The sequence below is a fragment of the Eublepharis macularius genome, chromosome 3 (genome assembly GCF_028583425.1).
Source record: "Eublepharis macularius isolate TG4126 chromosome 3, MPM_Emac_v1.0, whole genome shotgun sequence".
NCBI lineage: Eukaryota > Metazoa > Chordata > Lepidosauria > Squamata > Eublepharidae > Eublepharis > Eublepharis macularius.
The window spans coordinates 74,292,457-74,314,405 of NC_072792.1; the positions used below are offsets into that span (position 1 = coordinate 74,292,457).

General features: G+C 45.4%; 1 protein-coding gene across 1 annotated transcript in view; it reads left to right on the forward strand.

Moving 5' to 3' along the window:
* Positions 1 to 21,949, forward strand: part of POLA1 (DNA polymerase alpha 1, catalytic subunit) — a 399,534-nt gene that overhangs the window by 303,896 nt on the left and 73,689 nt on the right. Inside the window, exon 36 of the mRNA XM_054974131.1 lies at positions 11,824 to 11,917. Within this exon, the coding sequence (XP_054830106.1) occupies positions 11,824 to 11,917 (94 nt within the window). The remainder of the gene's footprint in view (positions 1 to 11,823; positions 11,918 to 21,949) is intronic.

Genomic DNA, 21,949 nt, shown 5'->3' on the forward strand with positions numbered 1-21,949 from the left:
ATATTTAAGTAATGGAATTCAAAGTCATATGTTATGCTCTTGTTTCATTACAGATACAAAGATATTCAAGCCCAAATGAACAACACTATGGCAGTTGTTACCACAACAAGTGGGAGCGCATAGCGTCTCTAACCCTTGAGCTGTGGCTAGGATCTACTTCACTTGGGCAATTTCTGATGGGATTTTCCATTTATAGTGTCTACATCCCAGGTTTAGACACCAGACCAAAGGGGTTGAGTACTGTCTTGAGTTCCACTCATTAATGTGTTGTAAACAATATCAACCTGTAGCCAATATTCCTGCAGCAGGTAGTTCCAGATGTGAACAAATTCACAACTAGCATTAATGCCAAGGCATAAGTGCTGTTGTTCTAGAACAGACAGAAATCCCTTCTCTTGAAGACATGTTTCTACATGTATGAACAGATCGTCTATGCATCCCATCTATTTTCCTTGGCATACAGACTCGTTTACCCATTGGGAAGGACATTTCAAATTGTATCCCCTTTTTGGCCCAGGCAAATTGGGTTCTTATGTTATTTGTTCAATCCAAACATAAGTACATGCCACTTTCTCTGGTGCCGGGCATGATTCAACTGGGGTCACTGTTTCCTCACGTTTTGGGTTTCATGCACTTGTCAGCATGATACACTCATTCTATGGTGATCTCCATTCAAGTACTCCTGAATGTGGGACCTTCCACTTGGATGTTTTTGACTCCAAATGGAAATTTTTCTTTCAGAGTAGATGTAGAGTAGGAGCACTATGAGAGTTGTCTTACTTTTTATCTATTGCGTATCTATACACCCTAAACTCGGAGGATTTTTGCTACCCTGACTAGTCAGGTTCACCTGTCTATCTTAGACTCCGTTCACGTTCAGATTAAAGGCAAGCCTGTACCCTCTCATCCTAGTCCCGTCAATTCCTCAAAGGGATGATTAGACTTCATTTTCCAAGATCACTGTTGGTCCCTCAGTGGTCCCTGTCCTTGGTACAGTCAAACCTTACGTTGGCATCCTCCAAGTCCTTAACCACTTGCACGTTGGAGTTTTCTGCCATTGTGAGTGAGCTTTTTTGTGATATTACTACAGTTAGGAGAGCATGTGACTCATCAGTACCTAAGACTGAACCAGCCTTTGGGGCTATATTTGGCATAATCTCAGGAACCATGGCACTGTCCTCTGCCTAGACATCCATTTTCTACTAGGTTTCTTGTTCCCTTTTGACTTATTTAAGAGTTGGCCCTGCCTGTATTTTGCAAAACCCACAATTCAAGACACAAGATACATCTAATTCCTTCATTACAGTTCAGAAGAGCGTTGTCATTTTTGTGTTTTAATTATGACAAGGGTTTTTTTCATTCAGATCTGCATTTGTGTGTGTGTTTTTGAGCCCAATCAAGGGGAAATGGATGTCAGCACAGCTGACATGTGATAAGGCATCCAGTTGCATACCAACATATTGCTCAAGGCTCCCCTTCTTCTGGGGTTTTTCACTTTATTGGGTTTCTGGCTATCTCCTCAGTGTTTCTGTGAGAAGTACCTCTAATTCATGCTTATAAAGCAGTTCCTTGGCCATCATTGAGTGCCTTCGGTGGGCATTGCACTTTAGACATCAATTGCACATAGCGTGTGGCAGTTTTTGCACTCCTTGCTAAAATTAAAATAAAAAGAAGAAGAAAAGGAAAATCCGCAAGATAGCTGACTAGTCATAGCCAGACACCTTTGTCTGACATTATACTGTAGAGATTCACGTCACATAGAATATGGTGATAAATAGAGCAGTACTGCAGTCTTTTTTTAATAGAAAGTAAAAGGGAGAGTAAACTATGCAATGTTAAGTCATTGCAAGTCGTTAAGTCTTTATTGGCATATTTCCTATTTTGCCTGTACATTTGCAGACTTTTTAAATATGAAGTTTATTATGTATTATGATTAAGTTTTATATTATTAAATGATTGATTAGGAGAGATTCACTCCACCTCCTTGTGAAGTGTAGCTTGGTAGTCTCCCATGTGAATCTGCACAGAAGAATGAAGATGAAAACAGGGTTGCACTTACCTGTAACTGCTGTTCATCGAGTTCTTCTATGCACGCACACATACCCTCCCTCCTACCCTGCTGTGAACTCTCTGGTTAAGTCCAGTTGTGAGTCGTGGGAGCTTAGGAGAACTGAGGGAAGGGGCCGTTGCTCTCCGTTAGGTCACATGACTGTTTAGGCAGGAAGCGGTTGCTATGTGATACAAGAGCAATGGCCCCTAACGGACTCTAAGAAGCATTAAAGAATTCTCCATCGGCAGGCCTGCGCATGCACAGTGCCATGTGTGCCTGCACAGAAGAACGAAGATGAACAGCAGTTACAGGTAAGTGCAACACTGTTTAATGTAGAATTATGTTGTTTCGGCCCTGTACTCAGTGCCAGGCTGACCAAGTGTTCCTTCTCTTCATTCTTGATTTGCGGGACCAGCCTGAACTGCAGGAATTCACCAGGCAGGAAAAAACACTGACGCTTCTTTTGGAGAAAATTGGCCACAACTTTATTGGTTACAGAATCATGGAGCTATGGCTGCGTAAGGGTACGGATCCCAGCATCGGCTGACCCGCCTGCCAGGCAATGACCCCTCACCCCTTCAGCCGGCCCGCTGCAGGGGGAAAACCACGGGATGACGGTTAAGGGAGTCACACTGGGCGGTAGCCTCTGCGTGGCTCCCCCATCACCTGAACACAGGCCTGGTCTGTCAGCCTCCCGAGCTGGGCTTACCACTGCCAAGCCTGGTCCAAGATCCCTTATGGGGATCCCCATCTATGGGAACACAGTGCCGGCCGGCACTGTTTTTCCCAATGGGATCGGTGCCCCACGCCCAAACCGCCACTGGAGGCATGAAATGGCTCCCCGCCACAGCTCCTACTGCTGCAACCAACAAAGCAGAGTATCCCAGATATCTTGCAAACATATATCTTGACCCCAGCTGGACAGGTGCACTCCATCTGGTTGATACAACGCCTCCGTCCGAAAGGAGATATCCGAGTGATCAATTACTACACCACCATCTCCCAGTACAAATCTCCCCACCGTTTTGGATAACTGCCGCCTAGCTAGGTCTACCTTCTCAGGGGCCCGCGCCCCTCTCCATACCCTCCATTGTAACAGAGCAGACCAAAACATGAACATATTGGGATAACTTTCACGCAACACCCCCAAGTCTCTCAAAACATCCTGCTGCACATCCAATTTCATCCTTTTGGGAAGGTCGTTTTCCCCGAGCTGCAGAACGACCGCATCAGGTGGTCCCACGCGCCACACTAGCCGTAGGAAAAGAGGCAGCAACTCCTTCCAGGTCACTCCCCGTGAACCGAACCATGAAACTGCAACTGATTCCCCAAGGCCCAGGTCACGTCCCCAGCCAGACACCTTTGCATAACGCGCTGCCCAATGCATGATGCTGTGGCCCATGATCCACACCTGCGTTCGCTGATCTGAAAAGACTATAAAGAAGAAGGATTAAGTACCCGCTCTGGGCGCACATAGGACCTGAAACTGCCCAATCTCCAACGACCAATTTTTTTAACCCTGCTCGTTGGGAGGCCCGTCTGTGATGCCACGGTGGCAGCCCCAATCCTAAAGGAATGGGCACCGAAATCCTGTGCTGGAAGGCCCCCTGCTGTTAGTGCAGCCCTAAGCACTCTGACAAACTGGTAACGCAAAAGAGGGGTCCCATCTTGATGGACAAACAGGAAGCCCTCACCTGCCGGCCGCTCCGCCAAATAGATTGAAAGGGCTCTAAGTGGGCATGGGCCGGAACCCGAAGCGCTCAACATAATCTGAACCCCTCGCCCCCGCTGGTCCATCTTGGATCTACGGAGGTGAATGACCAAGCCAGAACTGGAAAGTGCCACGTCCCCAATCGCTAAGGCCCTGCTGTCAACATCTCGCCTAGAATTGGAAACTAACTCACCCACCCGGAAGGCCCCAAAAACGGCTAAGGTAAATGCGGCTTCGAACAGTAGTGCTTCAGAAACAGAATAGCATACTGTGTGCAGGTGTTCAATGAGCAGAACCAGCACGCGATACATTATTGGGCGTCGCCGGTCCAGTGATGGAGGGGACAAACGCTTCCAGCCCTCAATGGTCCTCCTGGCTGCAAACAATGCGCAGGGGTCGGGAAAACCTCTCACCTTACTGGGAGGTAAGGTGGCACTTCATGGTTCTGGGAGCCAAACCAAGCTCTTTGAGATGAGCTAAATAACTGGGGTGGTTCTGGTTGCCTGCCGACATAAGAGGGGCTGGTGCTTCATGTCGGCAGGCAACCAGAACCACCCCAGCACCGGGAGACAGACTAAAATTTGGTCAGAGCCCTGCGGTACGCCTGTAAAGAAGAAGGAGCAACTGATGATAATACTCCCTGCACTATGGAGCGTTCCCAAGGTTCCAGAGGTCCTCCGGGAAGGGGTCTGGGTCCCGGCGTGCTTCCGGTGCCAAGGCCAAGAACCGCTCCGTCTGGAAGCGAGGTAATGCGTCTGTGATGCTGTTATCTGCGCCTGCTACATGCTTCACAGAGAAATATTATTGACCAGACACTCTAAAACAAACCGTCGCACCAAACGCATTACCCGCTCAGAGCACGATGACTGCCAATTCAAAACCTTGACCACTGCCATGTTGTCACACCAGAATAACACCTTCCGATTCCAGAACTGTTCCGCCCATATGATGACTGCCACAAGTATCGGAAACAGTTCCAGGAAAGTGAGGTCGCTTACCATACCCAACCCAGTCCAGCTGCTGGGCCATGGTTGAGCACACCACCGGCCCTTGAGATAAACCCCAAAGCCAGCGCTGCCCGCTGCATCGGAATGCACCTGCAACTCAGTGGCCACCTCCCAACTATCCTACCAGAATGACACCCCATTATACTGTGACAGAAACATCTGCCAAACCTGAAGGTCTTCCTTTATACCTTTAGTAAGTCTGATGTGATGACGTGGCAAAGCGACCCCAGACATGGCACGAGCCACCCGAGCGCAGAAGGGGCAACCTGGGGAAACTACCCTGCAGGCGAAATTAAGATGCCCCAGCAAGGACTGCATCTCCTTCAAAGGGACCTTTTTGCGGTCCAGCATAGCCTGAATCAATTCCTGTAAAGCTTGGAGCTTATTCTGGGGAAGCCTGGAACACCCCGCAATGGAATCCAGTTCAATCCCCAAATAAGTAAGCTGGGCCGCTGGTCCCTCTGTCTTTTCCTCTGCTAGGGGGACCCCAAGTTCCTTTGCTAAGGCCTGAAAGGCCGCCAGCCTCTGTGCACAAGTGCCCCCCCGGGGGGCCCAACGAGGAGGAAATCGTCCAGGTAGTGCGTGACCTGGGGGCATGCCAAGTGGCCCTTAGCGGCCCATTCGAAAAATGTGCTAAATGTCTCGAATGTTTCACAGGCCACCGAGCAACCCATAGGCATGGCCTTATCGACATACCAGGCCCCCCTGAACTTGAAACCTAGGAGGCAGAAATCATCAGGGAGCACAGGCAGGAGTCTGAAGGCCGCCTGGATATCACACTTGGCCATAAGGGCCCCTGTGCCACAGGAACGTACCAAACTTACGGCATGGTCAAGTGAAGCATATCGGACCAAGCACAATTCCGGTGGTATGGAATCATTAACAGAAGAGCCTCTCGGATAGGACAAATGGATTCATGGTCCCCGCCTCTACACCCATGCCTTGGCTCAGTGCCAGGAGTAATGGCACGCCTTAAGGCCCCAGACGCCAGCCTCGTGGCTGGCCTACTCCTCTGTCCCGTGGCCTCCCGAACATCGCCCTGATCTGGGACATGGCCCGCGTCCCGCTGCCCAGTAGCCGCTGCCCTGCGGGGATTACCCTGGGCATCTCCCCGGGCCTTGGGTGGCCGCCCAAGGCGGGCCTTCCCTGGCCGCCCCTCGTCTGCCATAATGGGCCTTTGCTGCCTGTGTGGCCTTCTGGCGCTTAGCAGGCATGCCACGGGTTTATTTTAATTTATTATTATTATTATCACTGTAGCAGCAGTCTGCTAGCTACCAGAACCGCCGCCGCCGAATACTGGGCCCAGCCCAAGATGGCCCGCCTTATACTGGGCCCGGCCGAGATGGCCTTATAGGGGGCCCAGCCAAAGATGGCCGCCTGGAATCAAATGCGACCTACTCGTCCCGCCACACAGCGGGCCGGCCTCGCAGCGGTCTGCTGGAAAGCCCCGCTCAACGCAGGGCCCAGTCAGTGACGGCCGCCCGGGAAGAATTCCCAACGCCCCCCACCTGGCCCGCTGACGCCCCTGCCAGAAGGGGACCATCCAACGTGGCCTACCTAGGCCCGCCGATGCCCCGCCCTGTCCAAGATGGCCGCCCAGGAATCCCCAAGCAAGGCCTACCTTCACGCCTGCTTCCCATCCCGGGAAGCGCGCCACGCAACGCACAAGCAGGCATTCGGGCCTGACTCCGGGGCCAGGAAGCCTGTCTGGCAGCGACCGGGTGAAAGGGCGTGGGCTAGGCCGGGGCCACCTTCGGAGCTACGATCAAGTGCAACCACACCGATCGCTGCTCTGAAGCCGACTGAACTACGGAAGCCGGCCCAGCCCTATAAGCCTTTGGGGAGGACCTGAGGGAAAACTTCCCCTTTCAGGTCGGTTGACTGCCTTCTCCCCGTTGGCTCCCTGGCGGTGTCCCCGATTGGCTGGCTGAGCTTTTCAAACTACCCAGCTCAGCCTCCTCCGGAACCGCGCGCCTGGGCTGGGCCGGCAAGAAAGCCGTCCTGCCTTCCTCTCCTGCTTTGCGGCCCCGCAAACGCCGGCATGGGTAAGTTCCACGCCGGAGGCATTTTGTTAATTGGAAATCTCCTTTCCTTCAGGTTATTCTTCTTTGGAAGTAGTTCCTTCATCCTTTCCCAATATGTTTTATCTTGTTACCCCTATTAGTATGTATTAATATTTATATTCTTAGGTTCAAACTATTCAGTGTTTTCTTACAATACTCCAGTAACTCAGTTTTGTAGAGGGTAGGAAGGAGCTAGTTCCTGTCCTAATGAAGAATGCATTTGGAAGAATGCTTCTTTGAAGTATTGCACTGTCCCATGAAATAGAATAATTTCTACTTGTCTCTAATGTACCATTCTTGAATTGAAGATAATCACGCATGTGATAGAAATGAAAGGACCTGGGTGATATTATATTGTAAGAATGTAAGAAGGTTTAATTGTATATGGCCAAAGGCCGTCACAATACAAAGTTAAAAACAGTAAAAATAGAAATCCATCTTACAAGCATAAAATACAGTTATTAAAATAATAAAAATAGAATTATATTATATTTATCCATACCATTTGGGCTTCAGATCCAGGTGTGGAACTGAAATTCCCTTAACCGCTCTGTTCAGTGATCTGACCAGAGGTTGATGCTGATTGGCTTAGAACTCTTAGCAACTTCCAGCACCATCAACCATGATGTGTTACTTTATAGGTGGGTTGGAATAGACACCACTATGCTGCATTGATTATTCTCCAACCTCACAGGTAGACCTCAGAAAAATGATGCTAGGGATTGCTATTCTGATCCATGGAATTTATTCTTTTGATGCTCCAGGATTCCATCTTAGCTCCTATGCTTCTTAGTTTTTACATGTAACTGCTGGACAGAGGCTATCTAGCAATTTGGAGTGTAGTAAAGCATTGTCTGTTGTAAACAAGAGTCTGAGATTAGTGATATAATGGGTGGATCAGGCTCAGTTCTGATTAAATATATGGTAATTGTAGATGGCTTATTGATCTGAAGGTTGCTGGTTCCCCAGTTCTGGACTGAGTTGTACTCCCCATAGAGGAACACATGTGCAGATTGTAGGTGCTGCTTGACCCAATCCTGTAATTTTGGGTGATAGTCATTGCCAGAAGTGTCTTTTGTCTACTTAGACTGAGTCACCCTCCACACCCACTCAAAGAAAATGTGGTTGGCTACCATAGTATATATTTGGTAGTATACAAACTGGACTACTGTACTGAGTTCTTTGTGGAGCTACAAAATGCAGCAGTTTACTTGCTAACAGAAATGAGCCAATGGAAACATGTATAGTGGTTGGTTTGAAACATCTGCTCTGTGTCCCAGTTCTTTCAAATCATAGTGTACAGTGCTTGTGTTGATTTTTAGTTCTGTAAACTGCTGTGTTCTATCTTTATTCAGTATGAACTGGCAAAATCTATTTTGTTTTATTGGTCTTACATGGATGATATCTTAATGAATGAGCAGATTATATTATGTTTTGATTAAATTATGGATCTTTAATTATTCTACTGCTAATTTGTGTTTTGTAATTCGTAATAGGTATTGCTGTTTTCATATGTTGTTTTTTCATTTTATATTGTTTGATGCCCTAAGCAGTAATGTTTAGCAGAATAGTTTCAAAATTTTAAACTTTAAGCCTATGACTGTTCTCCAACATAATTTTCAATTTTTAGTAATCAGATCAGTCCAATCTAAAGTGTTTAAAAATAATTCAGCAATATACTAAATAGCAGCAACCTCTCATTTTTAATTTTCTATGCCATGACTTCCTGACTGGGAAGTAAGCACAGAAGAAGGGAACTTTTCAAAGCAAACTGTTAAATATGCATTTGCAAATCATTTGAACTTAATTTGTACAGTTAACACACAACACACACATAGGCACAGTAAAGAATAATATATATTAATGTTTGGATGGAATGATACCAGTTTAAGGAAGCATGTCTGTACATATTGCTATGATACTGTAGCACTGAGTTTCGATATACACTATTGTGGGCCCAGCCCAACTTCACCACCAAACCAGGTCAACTAAAAGCCCTTTGAAAGAGTATTATGTTACAAGCTTTCCTGAATTCTAGAAGTGACGATGCCCTTTGTACCTCTTCTAGCCAGCCATTTCTTATGGTCAGAGGTCAGGCAGCCCTTCAGATATTTAAACCCCAGGTTGTCATAGCCTTTAAAGGTAAAATCCTTTAATTAAACACAGAAGCAAGTAAGCAACCATTTAGTTGTGTCAGGGTTTCTTTGCAGATTCACATCACTGTCAAAAGAAGGGTGCTGTGTATTAATTGCATCTTCCAAGTTGTTTTCAAGAATACTTCACATACAACCTGTTAGTATAGTTCAGCCTAGGTGTTATTTATTTATATCCCACCTTTCTGTTGAAAAGAACACTCAAGGTAGCTAACAAACATGAAATCCTATTACAATACAAAATACAGTACAAAATCATATAATAATACTACTCTGCAATCCCATAATAATACATCAAATAATCGACTGGCAAATTTCCCAGGCAAAAGTCAGCACTTTCCTTCATGTTACAGTTCCTTTTAAAGGCCTCTGTAGTCAAGGGATGGCTGAGCAGGTGGAAGCTCAGCCTAGATGGCAAAGTTCCTCCAGGCAAAAGCTGCAACTTCTTTCATCTTGCAGTTCCTTTTAAAGGCATTGGCAGTTATGGGATGGGGCTGAGCAGTTGTAAAAAGCTCAACCCAGATAGCAAAGTCTCCCCAAGCCAAAGCAGGTTATAGAAGCATGAACCAGCATGGCCAGATCAGCAAAGTCAGGAAGAGATAATAACATTCTAAGTAAATGTAGCTGAAATACATTTCAGCGACTCCAACAACCTACTTTTCTAGCACCAAGGCAGAATCTAAGAGAATCCCCACATTTTTCTCATTAGCTGCAGTGTCAGACATGTTCTCAAGTACTAGCAGATCAGTTCCTTCCAGAACATCTCTCCTGACTAGCATCATCTCTGTCTGCTTGGGATTAAATTTCACTCTTGATCCCCCACTTGACTCTTGCTTTCAGGCGCTTCTTCAGAAGAGATTTAAAGTGTGTCTTTTTAATGTTTAGTTCACACATTACTAAAATGAGCCTTGAAAGAGATTTGCTCACTTGCCATCCCTATGTTTCCAACAGACATAGCTTGCTGTTATATCTGAACCAGCTAGCTATAGTTTGCATTTGCCAAGCAAACTGGGATCAAACCACTGCTTAGAATTCTGGTTTGCAAAAGAAGTGAAAGTTTAGTTTGCCTGTCCAGATATACTGATAAACGATGGTTTGCTTATATTGTCGAAGGCTTTCACGGCCGGAGAACAATGGTTGTTGTGGGTTTACCGGGCTGTATTGCCGTGGTCTTGGCATTGTAGTTCCTGACGTTTTGCCAGCAGCTGTGGCTGGCATCTTCAGAGGTGTGGCACCGAAAGACCGGGATCTCTCAGTGTCAAACTGAGAGCGTCTAGAGTTTGACACTGAGAGATCCCGGTCTTTCGGTGCCACACCTCTGAAGATGCCAGTCACAGCTGCTGGCGAAACGTCAGGAACTACAATGCCAAGACCACGGCAATACAGCCCGGAAAACCCACAACAACCATCGATGGTTTGCTTGTCTCAAACTTAGACATAACTCATTATCTTGTCACCACAAATGAATGTGAAGTTCTTTTAAGGTTTGCTCAGAGTTAGCTGTTATATCTGAACTATGCTTAACTATTTATGAAAGGGATGAAAGTAATATTATGAGCCTTTGTAAAATAACCTAATGTGAGCCATCTTAGGCTGTATAAAAGCAGAACGAGTTATGAGATTGCAAATTTCCCAATACAGAATAATCCATGGTACAGTGCTAGGCATTGTTTCCAAAAAAACAAAAATATTGTTAAATGAACTAGCTAAATGTGTTCAGGCACTTTATGTGCATTTTCCTGTATTAGATCTAAACATGTGTATAAAGTTTTGAATTAATAAATTTGTAATTTTTCTAGTCCCTTAAAGACTTGTTATGAATCCAGGGCTGGCTCCATAATGAGGCTGCCTCAGGTGGCAGATTTTGAGGGCAGCAGATCCTGTTCTGCTTCCCACCAATTAGCCAGCTTCCCATTTGTCAGTCACCTACTTCCACCCTTCCCAGGAGATGGAATAACCCCCTGGTCAGCTAGGCTTCTTTAAATCAGTGACGCAATCTGTTCCAGTTCCTAAACTCTTGTATGACACTTTCTTTCCATATGAACTACAGCACCATTCTGGTTGCATGTTGCCATGGCAACCATGACGGCTAAGCTCATGTAAGGAACGTACTCTTCAGGAGGCCAATAGGGCATGTTCATTTTTTAAAAAAAAAAGATCTGAAATACGAAAGAGTAAGAGCTGTTGTCTTCTCCAGCTGCTGAGCAGGGGCGGTGGTAGTAGTGATGAGCTCACAGTCAGCAAGCATCTTGGGGTACCCCTGTGGTCATCATTGGAGTCACTGTGGAACCCTATGCTCTTCCTGAAGCTCTTGTGTCCCTCAGAAGCAGGTTTTGTTCCCGTCAGCGGGCTGAAGCAGTAAAGCAGTGTTGGGAAAAATATGTTCTGGTAATGGAGTTTCACTTATTGTGGTTTATATCTAACCCATACTAATACATTAGAAGAACTGTACAGATTTACCATTAGAACCATTTTAAATTATGTAGGATAAAAATAAACATGAAATTTTTATGAAATAAAACTATTTCATTGAACTGCTGATAATTGTTTTTGTACCTTAATAATCTTGAACTAATAAATCAAAGGACATATCCATATGAACAACATACAAGAGACCAGATAGCTACAATTTTTGTTGATTTTTTTCGTTTTTAAAAAATACCTTTGTATTATGTTGAAAGACAAAGTTGGTTCTGAAGACATTTTATAAGTTAAAAATTAACAATTGAAAATCCAATCAGTAGTACAGCAAAGCTGTATATTAGAAGTTGCAAATGTACATTTTTTTTAGTGTGCACTTTTTCTTAACAGTGTTTCATTTGTTCTTTTTACATTTCAGTATTCTGACAAGGCCTTGTACACCCAGCTGTGCTTTTACCGGTACATTTTTGATGTGGACTATGCAATGGAAAAACTTACTGATCAAGAGAAAGGTATGTTAAAACACTGTAATTACCCTGTGAGTTTAAAGTGGAAATTTGCATCATAAAAGGCAGGCCTACTCTGTTGTGCTATTCCAATATGCATCATTCTGCTAGCAACATATACACAAAGTCAGTTGACTATATGAATTTAAGGAATTCCCTGTATAAGAATGGAGCTGCATGTCTAATAATCTATTGTATACCTTTTGCTCAATTGAGGAAGCTGTGTTTGGGAAAGGATATTTTAAACTCATTTCTAAGAGGTCGGGCTACTGGTGGTGCTTCTATAACTCTTTCCTTTTCTGGAAAGGCTTTTTAAAATTAAATAACAGTAAAATAACTCCCAATACAATGCAATATAAATTGAAAGTGGTTTTGTGAGACTTTATTTACTTCAGTGTTTGCCTAATCATTTTACATGTGTTTAGACATGTCAGCATTAATGCATATTCTGTCACCAATCAAAATTTCTACAGACAATAAAATAAATTTTCAGTACCATTAGAGGACATGAGTGTCTTCCACAAAGGGACAGAATATTGCAAGTGAAGGAGCTAGATTCTTTAAAAATGAAAGCTGAGGATTCAGAGAACGTGCTATACCTCTTGTTGCAATAGCATGTCGATAAAACAATATTCTAGTCCTGATTTTTTAAAAATAAAAAAGTCCTAGTTGGGGGTGGGGGGTGGGGAGGAAATGGCTGCTGCTGGAGTCAGGGAAAATGGAGAAAGATCAGTCCGAATTTGAGACTTTAAGCATTACTGTACACCTGTGAGGCCACTACTGTGAGATCAGTCTAACAAGGATGGGGATAGAGCTCTGGGACAGAGATGCTGTGTGTTAGTGGTAATGTCTACCTGAGGATGAGAGGCAAGTTTTAGGCATGAAGTCCAAGAGCAGGAATTGCAGAAATTTCACTAGTTAACCTTGACAAAATAATAGAAAAATTAGTTTCAGGTGGGTATTGTGTTGGTTTGTGGTAGAAGAGCAAGATTCGGGTCCAGTCCCTCCTTAAAGACCAACTCTCTTTGACTCTCAAAAGCCATATACCCTGGAAATCTAGTTGGTCTTTAAGACGTTATTGGACCTGAATCTTGCTCTTATTTTCATCTGTGGTCTGCAGTTAAATTACCACACTTTTTGGAATGCTCGACCTGTTGACCTCTCTTTGTAATACTCCCAATGCATCCAATACACATACACGCCTTTGTTCTGTTTGTACCCTTATGTAGTTGTGCTTCTACCCTTGAGGAGATGCATTTAATAAAGTAGGTTTTTTCTTATGCTACAATTATTTCTGTATTTAAAGTGACACAAGATTCTGTTGTTTTGATTGGCTATCCCTCCAAAATTTGCACAGTAATGTCACAGAGAAGGATCACAAGAAATATCAGGTCTGCTCTCAGGGAATGGCTGTCATAGATCTGGTGGCTGAGAAGACCAGACTCTATTCTAAGCAGTGATCCTCCTTGCCAGTAGATCTAGATATGCTTTATAAGGAGAAGTTAAGGAGTATAAATGGGAAAAAAGATATATTGACCATACCAAGAAATGAGGTATGTACATTGTATATCCTTGTACTTTTTCACTCTATCACATACAAAATTCTATTAACCTAGTTCAAGAAGATATGTTTTTCTTCTGAATACCTTAATTGTAGAGCTTTCTGACTTTGAAATATGAAATTTCTGAAAGTATCAAAATAGTGTCTAAAGTTGAAGTGGGAGGTTAAGTTATACTGAGATAGCTATTGATTGAAATAAGGTTGTGTATTAAAAGCATTGTCTGTATCTTCAAAGTGTATTTCAGTGTATACACCTTAGCTCTCTTCATTTTTATACTCTGGTTCATAAAACAAAACTAAATGCATGCTTAGTAAATACTTTTACACAGTTATAGCACCTTTTTACACTCCCACCTTCATAAAAATACTAAACATGCTCGGTTTAGTTTCTGGATGAATAAACTATAAAATTGCATTTAGAAAAATGAAACTGTTAGGCTGTATGACCTACATGCAAAATACAAAATCAAACTTTCAATATTTGCTTGTATCCTGTAATTTAAACATTGTTTTCCTCTGTGTGTTCATAACTTGGTGTGCCAAATATCAGTACAAAGTGATTTTTTTATGGATGAGTTGTTAGAAAGCTTTACAAGAAGACCATTCATAATGGCAATATTTCTCAAAGTTACTAGTGGGTGGATCGTCAGATGTCTCTGTTAGCAGGTGGAGGTTATCCAGAAAAGGTGTATGCAGGATGTTGCAGCTGTTTCTAGAAAGACACCTCAGAATGAAATGCAACGTTTTAAAAAATCTGGACATTTCCGTAAGTTATAATGGAGCACTCTGACACTTAGTACGAGTATATTTTCAGTGCAATCTTAAGCAGAGTTACTCAGACCGGAGAAACTCTGTTTAGGATTGCACCTCCTGGGTGAAAAGGGCAGTGTAACTACATATGTGTGTGTTTTGAAAAGATGGATTGAGTTGAACATACCGGTGGCATGTCGATGACCAAATTGATAACTGAAGTGGGTTTGAAGACAACCTGTCATATTTTGACTAGGTTCATTATAATTATTTTCATGTCTCTTCATTCTAGGGAGGAAAAATTCATTATTGTATCTTTTCCAATTGGTTTGCCAATAATTAACTATGGGCTATGTATACTCTAAATCACTGTTGATCTCTCAAATTCAAGACAAAGCTACAGGGAAACATTTCTTCAAACACTCATAGCTGTGTGGAATAAGGAGACACGGGCCCAGTTTGAAGATGGAGCTCTAAGATAAATTTCTTAAACAACAAAGCATAGCATTTAAAAAGCCTTCAGAGAAAATGTTTCTGTAATACAAATAAAACAGTGGAATGCTGCTCTTTTGAGAGAGCCCTATTTTAATGGTTTTCAGACATACATTATATTTTACAATATATTCTTTAAGGAATACTAAAATTTGAAGTCTAAATGATAAAGTTTTCCTAAGCTTTATCTCATTTGCTTCAATGGGATTTTAGTGAATTTTCTTTTAAACATGACTTTGTCATCTTAATGTGATTGTTAATAAATTGGTATAATTAAGTCTTAAGAGGATAATTCAGTATCTTAATATCTGTAAGTTTTTCCTTTATTTTGCCATCAGGAAGTTGATAGAGTAGACTAATCGCTGATTTAAAAAATATATATTGGAAAATACAGTTTTAAAGCAGTGGGAGAATTTTTGTAGATGTATTGTGGTTGTACCGTTGATAGTTTTTATTTCCATAATGTTTTTTACTACATAATTATACATCTTAATTACGTAATTACTATCATAATTATTATGTAATTACATGTAGTTCCACTAATTACAAAATCAGGAAGTATAATTATCTAGTAAAAAATTTCTAAAATCTTATTTTATGAACTGGAGATCATTTAGAAGACCAATTGGTGATCTACTTTCTTTTCTTCCTTAAGTCATCCTGATTTAATTCATGGCCTCTTTCTCTTTTAAAACGGCAAATCATTAAAAATGTTACTGAAAGAGATCAACATCTGCCATTATCGGATTATGAAAGTATAATAAGGTTCTCCCCCCCCTCCCCGCCAACACTTATGCCTATTTATGCTACTGCAGCTCCTGTCAGAAGATCAAAAACTTAGTTGCTTTAAAACATTTCTAATAACAACCTTACAAAAGTATAAATAATTAGAAATTGGATTAAATGGATTACTGATAAGCAGAGAACGTAAGGTCTGCTGGATCAATCCAGTGTTCCATCTAGTCTAGCATCCTGCCTCACTCAGTGGCCAACCAGCTACTCTGGAGGGCCAGCAACGGTCGTAGAGGCTGAGGCCTCCTGGCACTGGTACTGTCTCTGAATGTGGAGGTTCCCTCACTCTATGACTCTGTCTAATCCTCTCTTAAAGCTGTCCAAATGGCCATCACTACATCTTCTAAGAGTGAATCCCACATTTTAATAACTTGTGTAAAGTATTTCCTTTTCCTGTCCTGAATGTACTGCCCATCAGCTTCATTGGATGCCCTTGAGTTCTAGTTTGGAAGAGGGAGAACAAGTTCTCTCTATCCACTGTCTCTATCCCGTGCATAATTTATAAACCTCTATCATGCCCCCCCTTAGTCATATTTTTCCCAAACTGAAAACTCCCAGACTCTTCAGTCTTTCCTCATAGGAAAGATGCTTCACCCCTAAATCATCTCAGTTGCCCTCTTATGTACTTTTTCTAGCTCTGCAATATCCTTTTTGAGTTACGCTGACCAGAACTGCTCACAATATTCCAAAATGAAGCTGCATCAAACATCTATGCAGGGGTAGTATGTTATTGGCAGTATGTTTTATTGAGTCCTTTTCCTAATAATCCCCAGCACAGAGTTTGCCTTTTTCACTGCTGCGGCACACTGGGTTGACACTTTAATTGAGCTATCCACTAGAACCCCAAGGTCTCAGCAAGTTCAGACTCCATTATCATATACTCAAAGTTGTGGTTTTTTGTTCCGCCTTGCACTTACCTGCATTAAACTTCATTTGCTACATTGCTGCCTATTCCTATTTGTGGAGATCCTCCTGGATAGAGGTGTGCACCGGGGAAATACTCGGTTTTCCTGCTTCGGGTTTACTGAAGCAGGAAAAAGATTCGGAATAACCCAAAATCCAAAGCAGCAAGACGCTTCGGATTCGGGTTATCAGAATTGCTTCGGTATGCTTCGTAATGATTCAGAGCATACTGAAGTGAGACCCCCACCTGCCCCCTGATCCCCTCCCCCCCAACCCCAATCCTACTTACCTTTCCCGAATGCCAAAGCAGGCGCCTCTGCCGCCGCAGCAGTCAGCAGGGTAGCAGGGAAGGCTGCAGCTGGTGCCTCCGCTGCTTGCGGCACCGCTTTGGCCTCTGTGGCAGCCAGCAGGGTGGCAGGGAAGGCTGCAGCCAGTGCCTCGGCCACCTGTGCCGCCACTTCAGCCGCTGCGGCAGGCGGCAGAGAAGGCCGCAGCCAATGCCTCCGCCACTTTGGCTGCAGCAGTAGCCAGTAGGGCAGCGGGGAAAGCCATAGCTGGCACCTCTGCCACCACCAGGATGTCCCAGGTAAGTGGTGTGTTGGTGGGAGGGAGCCCTTTAAAAAGGTCCCGAAGCAACCCAAATTGCTTTAGTTCGGTATTTCTGAATCAGGGCCATCATACTGGCCCCGATTCGGAAATACTGAATCTTTACGAATTGGGCCTGGTTCTTTTTTTTTCTTTCTGAACCAGGAACCCAAAGCGTACACCCCTACTCCTGGAGCTCTTTACAGTTGGCTGTGGTTTTCACTATCCTAAATAATTTTGTGTCAGCTGCATACTTAGCTGCTACATTGCTCACCCCCAGTTCCAGATTATTATTAAATAGCACCACCTCCAATATTGATGCTTGTGGAATCCCACTGTTTACTTCCCTCCATTGTGAGAACTGTCTGTTTATTCCTATACTTTGCTTACTGTCATTTAACCAGTTTTTTGTATATAAGAGGACCCATTTTCTTATTGCATGAGTGCTGAACTTGCCCAGGATTCTTTGGTGAGGAACTTTGTCAAAGGCTTTTTGAAATAAAGCTGTCAGATGGATACTAATTGGAGTTTGATTTGGATTTAGAAATCTCAGCTCAGTTGAAAGTTGCCTGAGTTGGTCTCTGTGGTTGTTGATCTTAACATTGTCTCAGTTTATTTAACCTATGGAGGAGCTGATCCTGCCAACTGCATATCAAAATGTTTTCCTATCTTAAATAATTTAATTCTAAATCTTATAATGTAATTATTTTGACATGAAAATGTTACATACTGTAATATTTTCACTTAAAACAGACATTTTCATATTACAAAAGATGTATGCGGCAAGGAAATAAAGAATAAAAGGAAGTGAGTGACAGACTGAGGTATTTTATTTACTAGATAAAAACAAATAATCCTATTAGTGTCAAATATTATGAACTTGGAATTAAAATACTGAGCTATTTATATGTCTGTTATTTGTTTGTATAGTTATTAGTATGCTATAAATATAGAATTAAATGAGTAACCAAAATAGTGATAAATGTTAGATATTTGAGTTATTTGATTTAAATTCCTTTAGGGGCTCTGCCTCCCTGATAGATTAGTTATAGCAACTTAGATAAAATGCTGGAGATGGGGGAGAGAAATATCTTAATTGCATATATACCCTCACTAAAGATCACATAAGTGACCTAATTTTTGTTCCTGATTCAGAAGAGAGCAAGTAGCTTTGTATTTTTAATTTAATTACAGAAATGCATACGTGCACATAATCATATCTACACTATTGGTATCGGAATAGAGAAAAATGAATTATGGTTTCCCCACTGAAGAGCACAGACTGGACCATTCCTTATCCTTCTGTATTTGAAAAGGCCTGCTGTGCATTCTTTTCCATTGTCTTTAGTAGATCCAATGGTTGATCTTATACAGAGTCTGCACTTTTTTCACAAACCTGTTGCTTTAATCAGGTTACTAGTTCACAGTTGTGTGATTTTAAAATTTATTTATATTTACTTATTTATTGCTTTTGGAAATGAGTAACTCAAATTTCATCTTCGTTCTTCTGTGCCTCCACACATGGGGACTGCGCAGGCGCAGGCCAGCCGCCGGAGAATTTTCTAGAGCTTCCACGGCTCCGAAGGGGCCGTTTGTCGCGCGCCTCAGCGACCGTTTTCCCGCCCAAACGGTCACGTGATCCTCCAGCGACCAACGGCCCCTTCCCTCAGTTCTCTTCTTGCCGCCGCTTGGAGAGAACGTGAGCTTCGTTGCTCTGTGCTTTTGTGCTTCGTGCTTTATTCTGACTGATTGCTTGGCTTTTGACTTCGGACTTCGTGACCTCGACTATTCTTCGGATCTCGTTTTGGACTTTGTTGTGGACTCGGTAATTTGACTCGGACTGTTTTTGACCTTCCTTTTCGCGTGCCCCTGAAGATGGCCTCAAAGGCTCTCTTCAAGCATTGCCTCCAATGCCACACGAAAATGGCCAAGACCGATGGCCATGAACTGTGCCTGTTTTGTTTGGGGGAGACCCATAATGTGTCGGCCTGTAAGATATGCCAGGGCTTCACCAGCAAGGCCCGGCAGGAGCGCAAGGCCCGACTGAACTCCTCCCTGTGGCAGAAGGTCATGTCCGGAGGCGCTCCGTTGCCCTCCCCCAAGGCCGGCCCTAGCCCCTCTGCCGAACGGCATTCAAGAGCTGGCTCAGTGGCCTCCGCGAGGTCGGGGTCGAAACCGCGTCCCCCGAGTACCTCGGCGTCGAGAGCGGCCTCTCCAGCGCAGGGACCGGTGCGGCCGCCCCGTAGCGCGTCATCTACCAGGTCGGATCCGAGACCTACGTCGGAACCGAGGATCCTGGTACCGAGTCCCCGGTCGGAACCGACGTCCGGATCGGTTCCGATAAGGCATAAGAGGTCGAAGCCGAGGTCCCCTTCGAAGGCGAGGAGCGCGTCGGTTCCGAGGTCTTCTTCGGAACCGGCGAAGAAGAAGAAGAAGACCAAGCATCATCGGTCGCCGCGTCCCGCTCCTCAGGAGGAGGTCATCGTGCTTCCTCACACGCCTTCCCCTCATCTGGGCTCCCCTGAGCCAGAAGACATCTCCGTGCCGGTGCCGGATCCGATGGCCTTCGAGACGGTGCCCGCAGAATTCTCGTCGGGGCCGGAGCCGAGCCCGCACCGTCGGAGCCGACCATCGCTTGCCCTTCGGTCGCCGAGGCTGGAACCGAGCCCGTCTCCTCGTCGGAGCCGTCCGTCGCCTGTCCGTCCGTCTCCACCTCCGGTCGGTCGTGAGCGGCATGGTTCCGGAGACAGTGTCCGATCAGTCCGGTCCACTGCATCCCGGCATCGACAGGCTTCCTACCTCCCCTCGCCATACCGTTGCCAATGGGAGGGGACACCTGCGGGCTTCTCCGTGTCGGAACCGAGGCCTTCGACATCGAGGTCGGCGTGGGCTCCCCCTCCACTCCGGGCTCAGGAATCCGAGCTCGGTTCCGATGAGGAGGAAGTGGAGAGCTTTGGCGGCTACCAGTCGGAGTCCTGGTCCGAACCGTCGCCAGCTGAGGAGCTAGTGCCATCTGCGGACTCGCCATTCGAGGACCTCCGCATCTACGCCGACCAGATGGCAAGGATGGCCAAGGCTCTCGAGATGGATATCTCTTCAGCAGTCCCCCAGACCAAGGACAAGCTCCTCAAGCGTATCTATGGGGATAATCCGGCGTACGTTGGCTTCCCCATGCTCGAGGGTATTGAGGAGATTGTGGAGAAGGTGTGGCAGGTGCCCTGTGATCAGCCTCCAACATCCAAGCGCATCGAGCAGCTTTACAAGATCAAGCAGGGCACCTGGCCGGCGTTGGTGAAGCACCCTCCACCTTCCTCCTTGGTCACAGAGGAGTTCAACCCCTGACGATCGGGTCACTCCTCGGTGCCTGCCGATAAAGAGGGCAAGAAGCTTGATGCCATGGGCAGGCGCCAGTACATTGTAGCTTCGCTGGGTCTGAGGATTGCCAACTACCAGACCATCATGGCAGGGTACCAACTGTACCTCTGGGAGAAGTTGGCGTCCTATACCCGAGACCTCCCACCTGAGCAGAAGGCTGTGGTGTCCCTGCTGCAAACAGAGGCTGTCCGGCTGTCTAAACAGCAAATGAATGCTGGGAGCCATGCGGCTGACACTGCTGCTAGAGGGATGGCTTCGGCGGTGGTCCTCAGGCGCCACTCTTGGTTGCGGTCGACGGCCCTGTCCCAAGAGGTGCGTTCCAGGGTGGAGAGCATGCCCTTTGAAGGGGACTCGCTGTTCTCCAAGTCCACCGACGAGACCCTGAAGAAGAAAAAGGAGGACAGGCAGACGGCGCGGTCTTTGGGTCTGGCTCCAGTGGACAAGCCCTCCTCCAGGTCACGGTACGCTCCCCGGTCCGGCCCTTACCATTACCAGGGCAGATACCAACAACAGCGGCCGGGCTACCAACAGTATCCTGCCTACCAGCAGCGGCCTTACCCTCCCGCACAACAGCAGAGGAGGCGTCGGCCTTTCAAGCCTCGTCCGGCACAACAACCGGCCCAGCAGAAAGATCAGCAGGGCGCCGGGAGGCAGTACTGACGGGTCACGCCAGCCGTATCCCCGAACTTTTCGGACAGACTGAGTCCACTCCTCTCTGAGTGGGAGTCAATAACATCTGACTCATGGGTCTTAACGATTGTTGAACTGGGATACGGGCTGGAGTTCGTTGAGCTGCCTAGGTGCAGTTCACCCCTGACTGCTGTCAATAACACTATGGCCGAGCTGGATGCGGAGATCGTGTCGCTCTTGGCCAAGGGTGCTGTGGAAGAACTGCCCTATGAGGACTCTGTAAAGGGTTTCTTCTCTAGGTTCTTCCTGGTCCCTAAGAAGGATGGGGGCTTGCGTCCCATTTTAGATCTGAGGGGCCTTAATGCCTTCCTCAAGGTGACCAAATTCAAAATGGTTACGTTGGCGGCTGTGATCGCCTTGCTGGAACAGGGAGATTGGTTTGCGGTTCTTGACTTAAAAGACGCATACTTTCACGTGGGCATACGGAAGGAGCACAGGAAATACCTGAGCTTTGTTTACCGGCAAAGGGTTTTCCGGTATAAGGTGCTCCCCTTTGGCCTTTCCACTGCCCCACGAGTGTTCACTAAATGTGTGGCCCCTGTGGTTTCCTTCCTACGGGAAGAAGGCTGTACCATCTTTCCGTACCTCGATGACTGGCTCATCGTGGCTGAATCGGAGTCTAGGATGGTGCAGGACATTGCCTTGGTACTTAGCACTTGCCAACGCCTGGGGCTCCTGGTGAACTTGGAGAAATCCAAGCTGGTGCCCAACTGCAAGGTGTCTTACATTGGTGCACTTTTAGACTCTGTGGAGGGTAAGGCCCTGCTCCCCTTGGAGAGGGCTCGGTCCCTAAGGGGTCTAGTGTCCATGTTTAAAAGGAACCGATTCCAGTCTGTACGCACTATCCAGTGCTTACTAGGGCATATGGCAGCGGCCACCTCTGTGGTGCC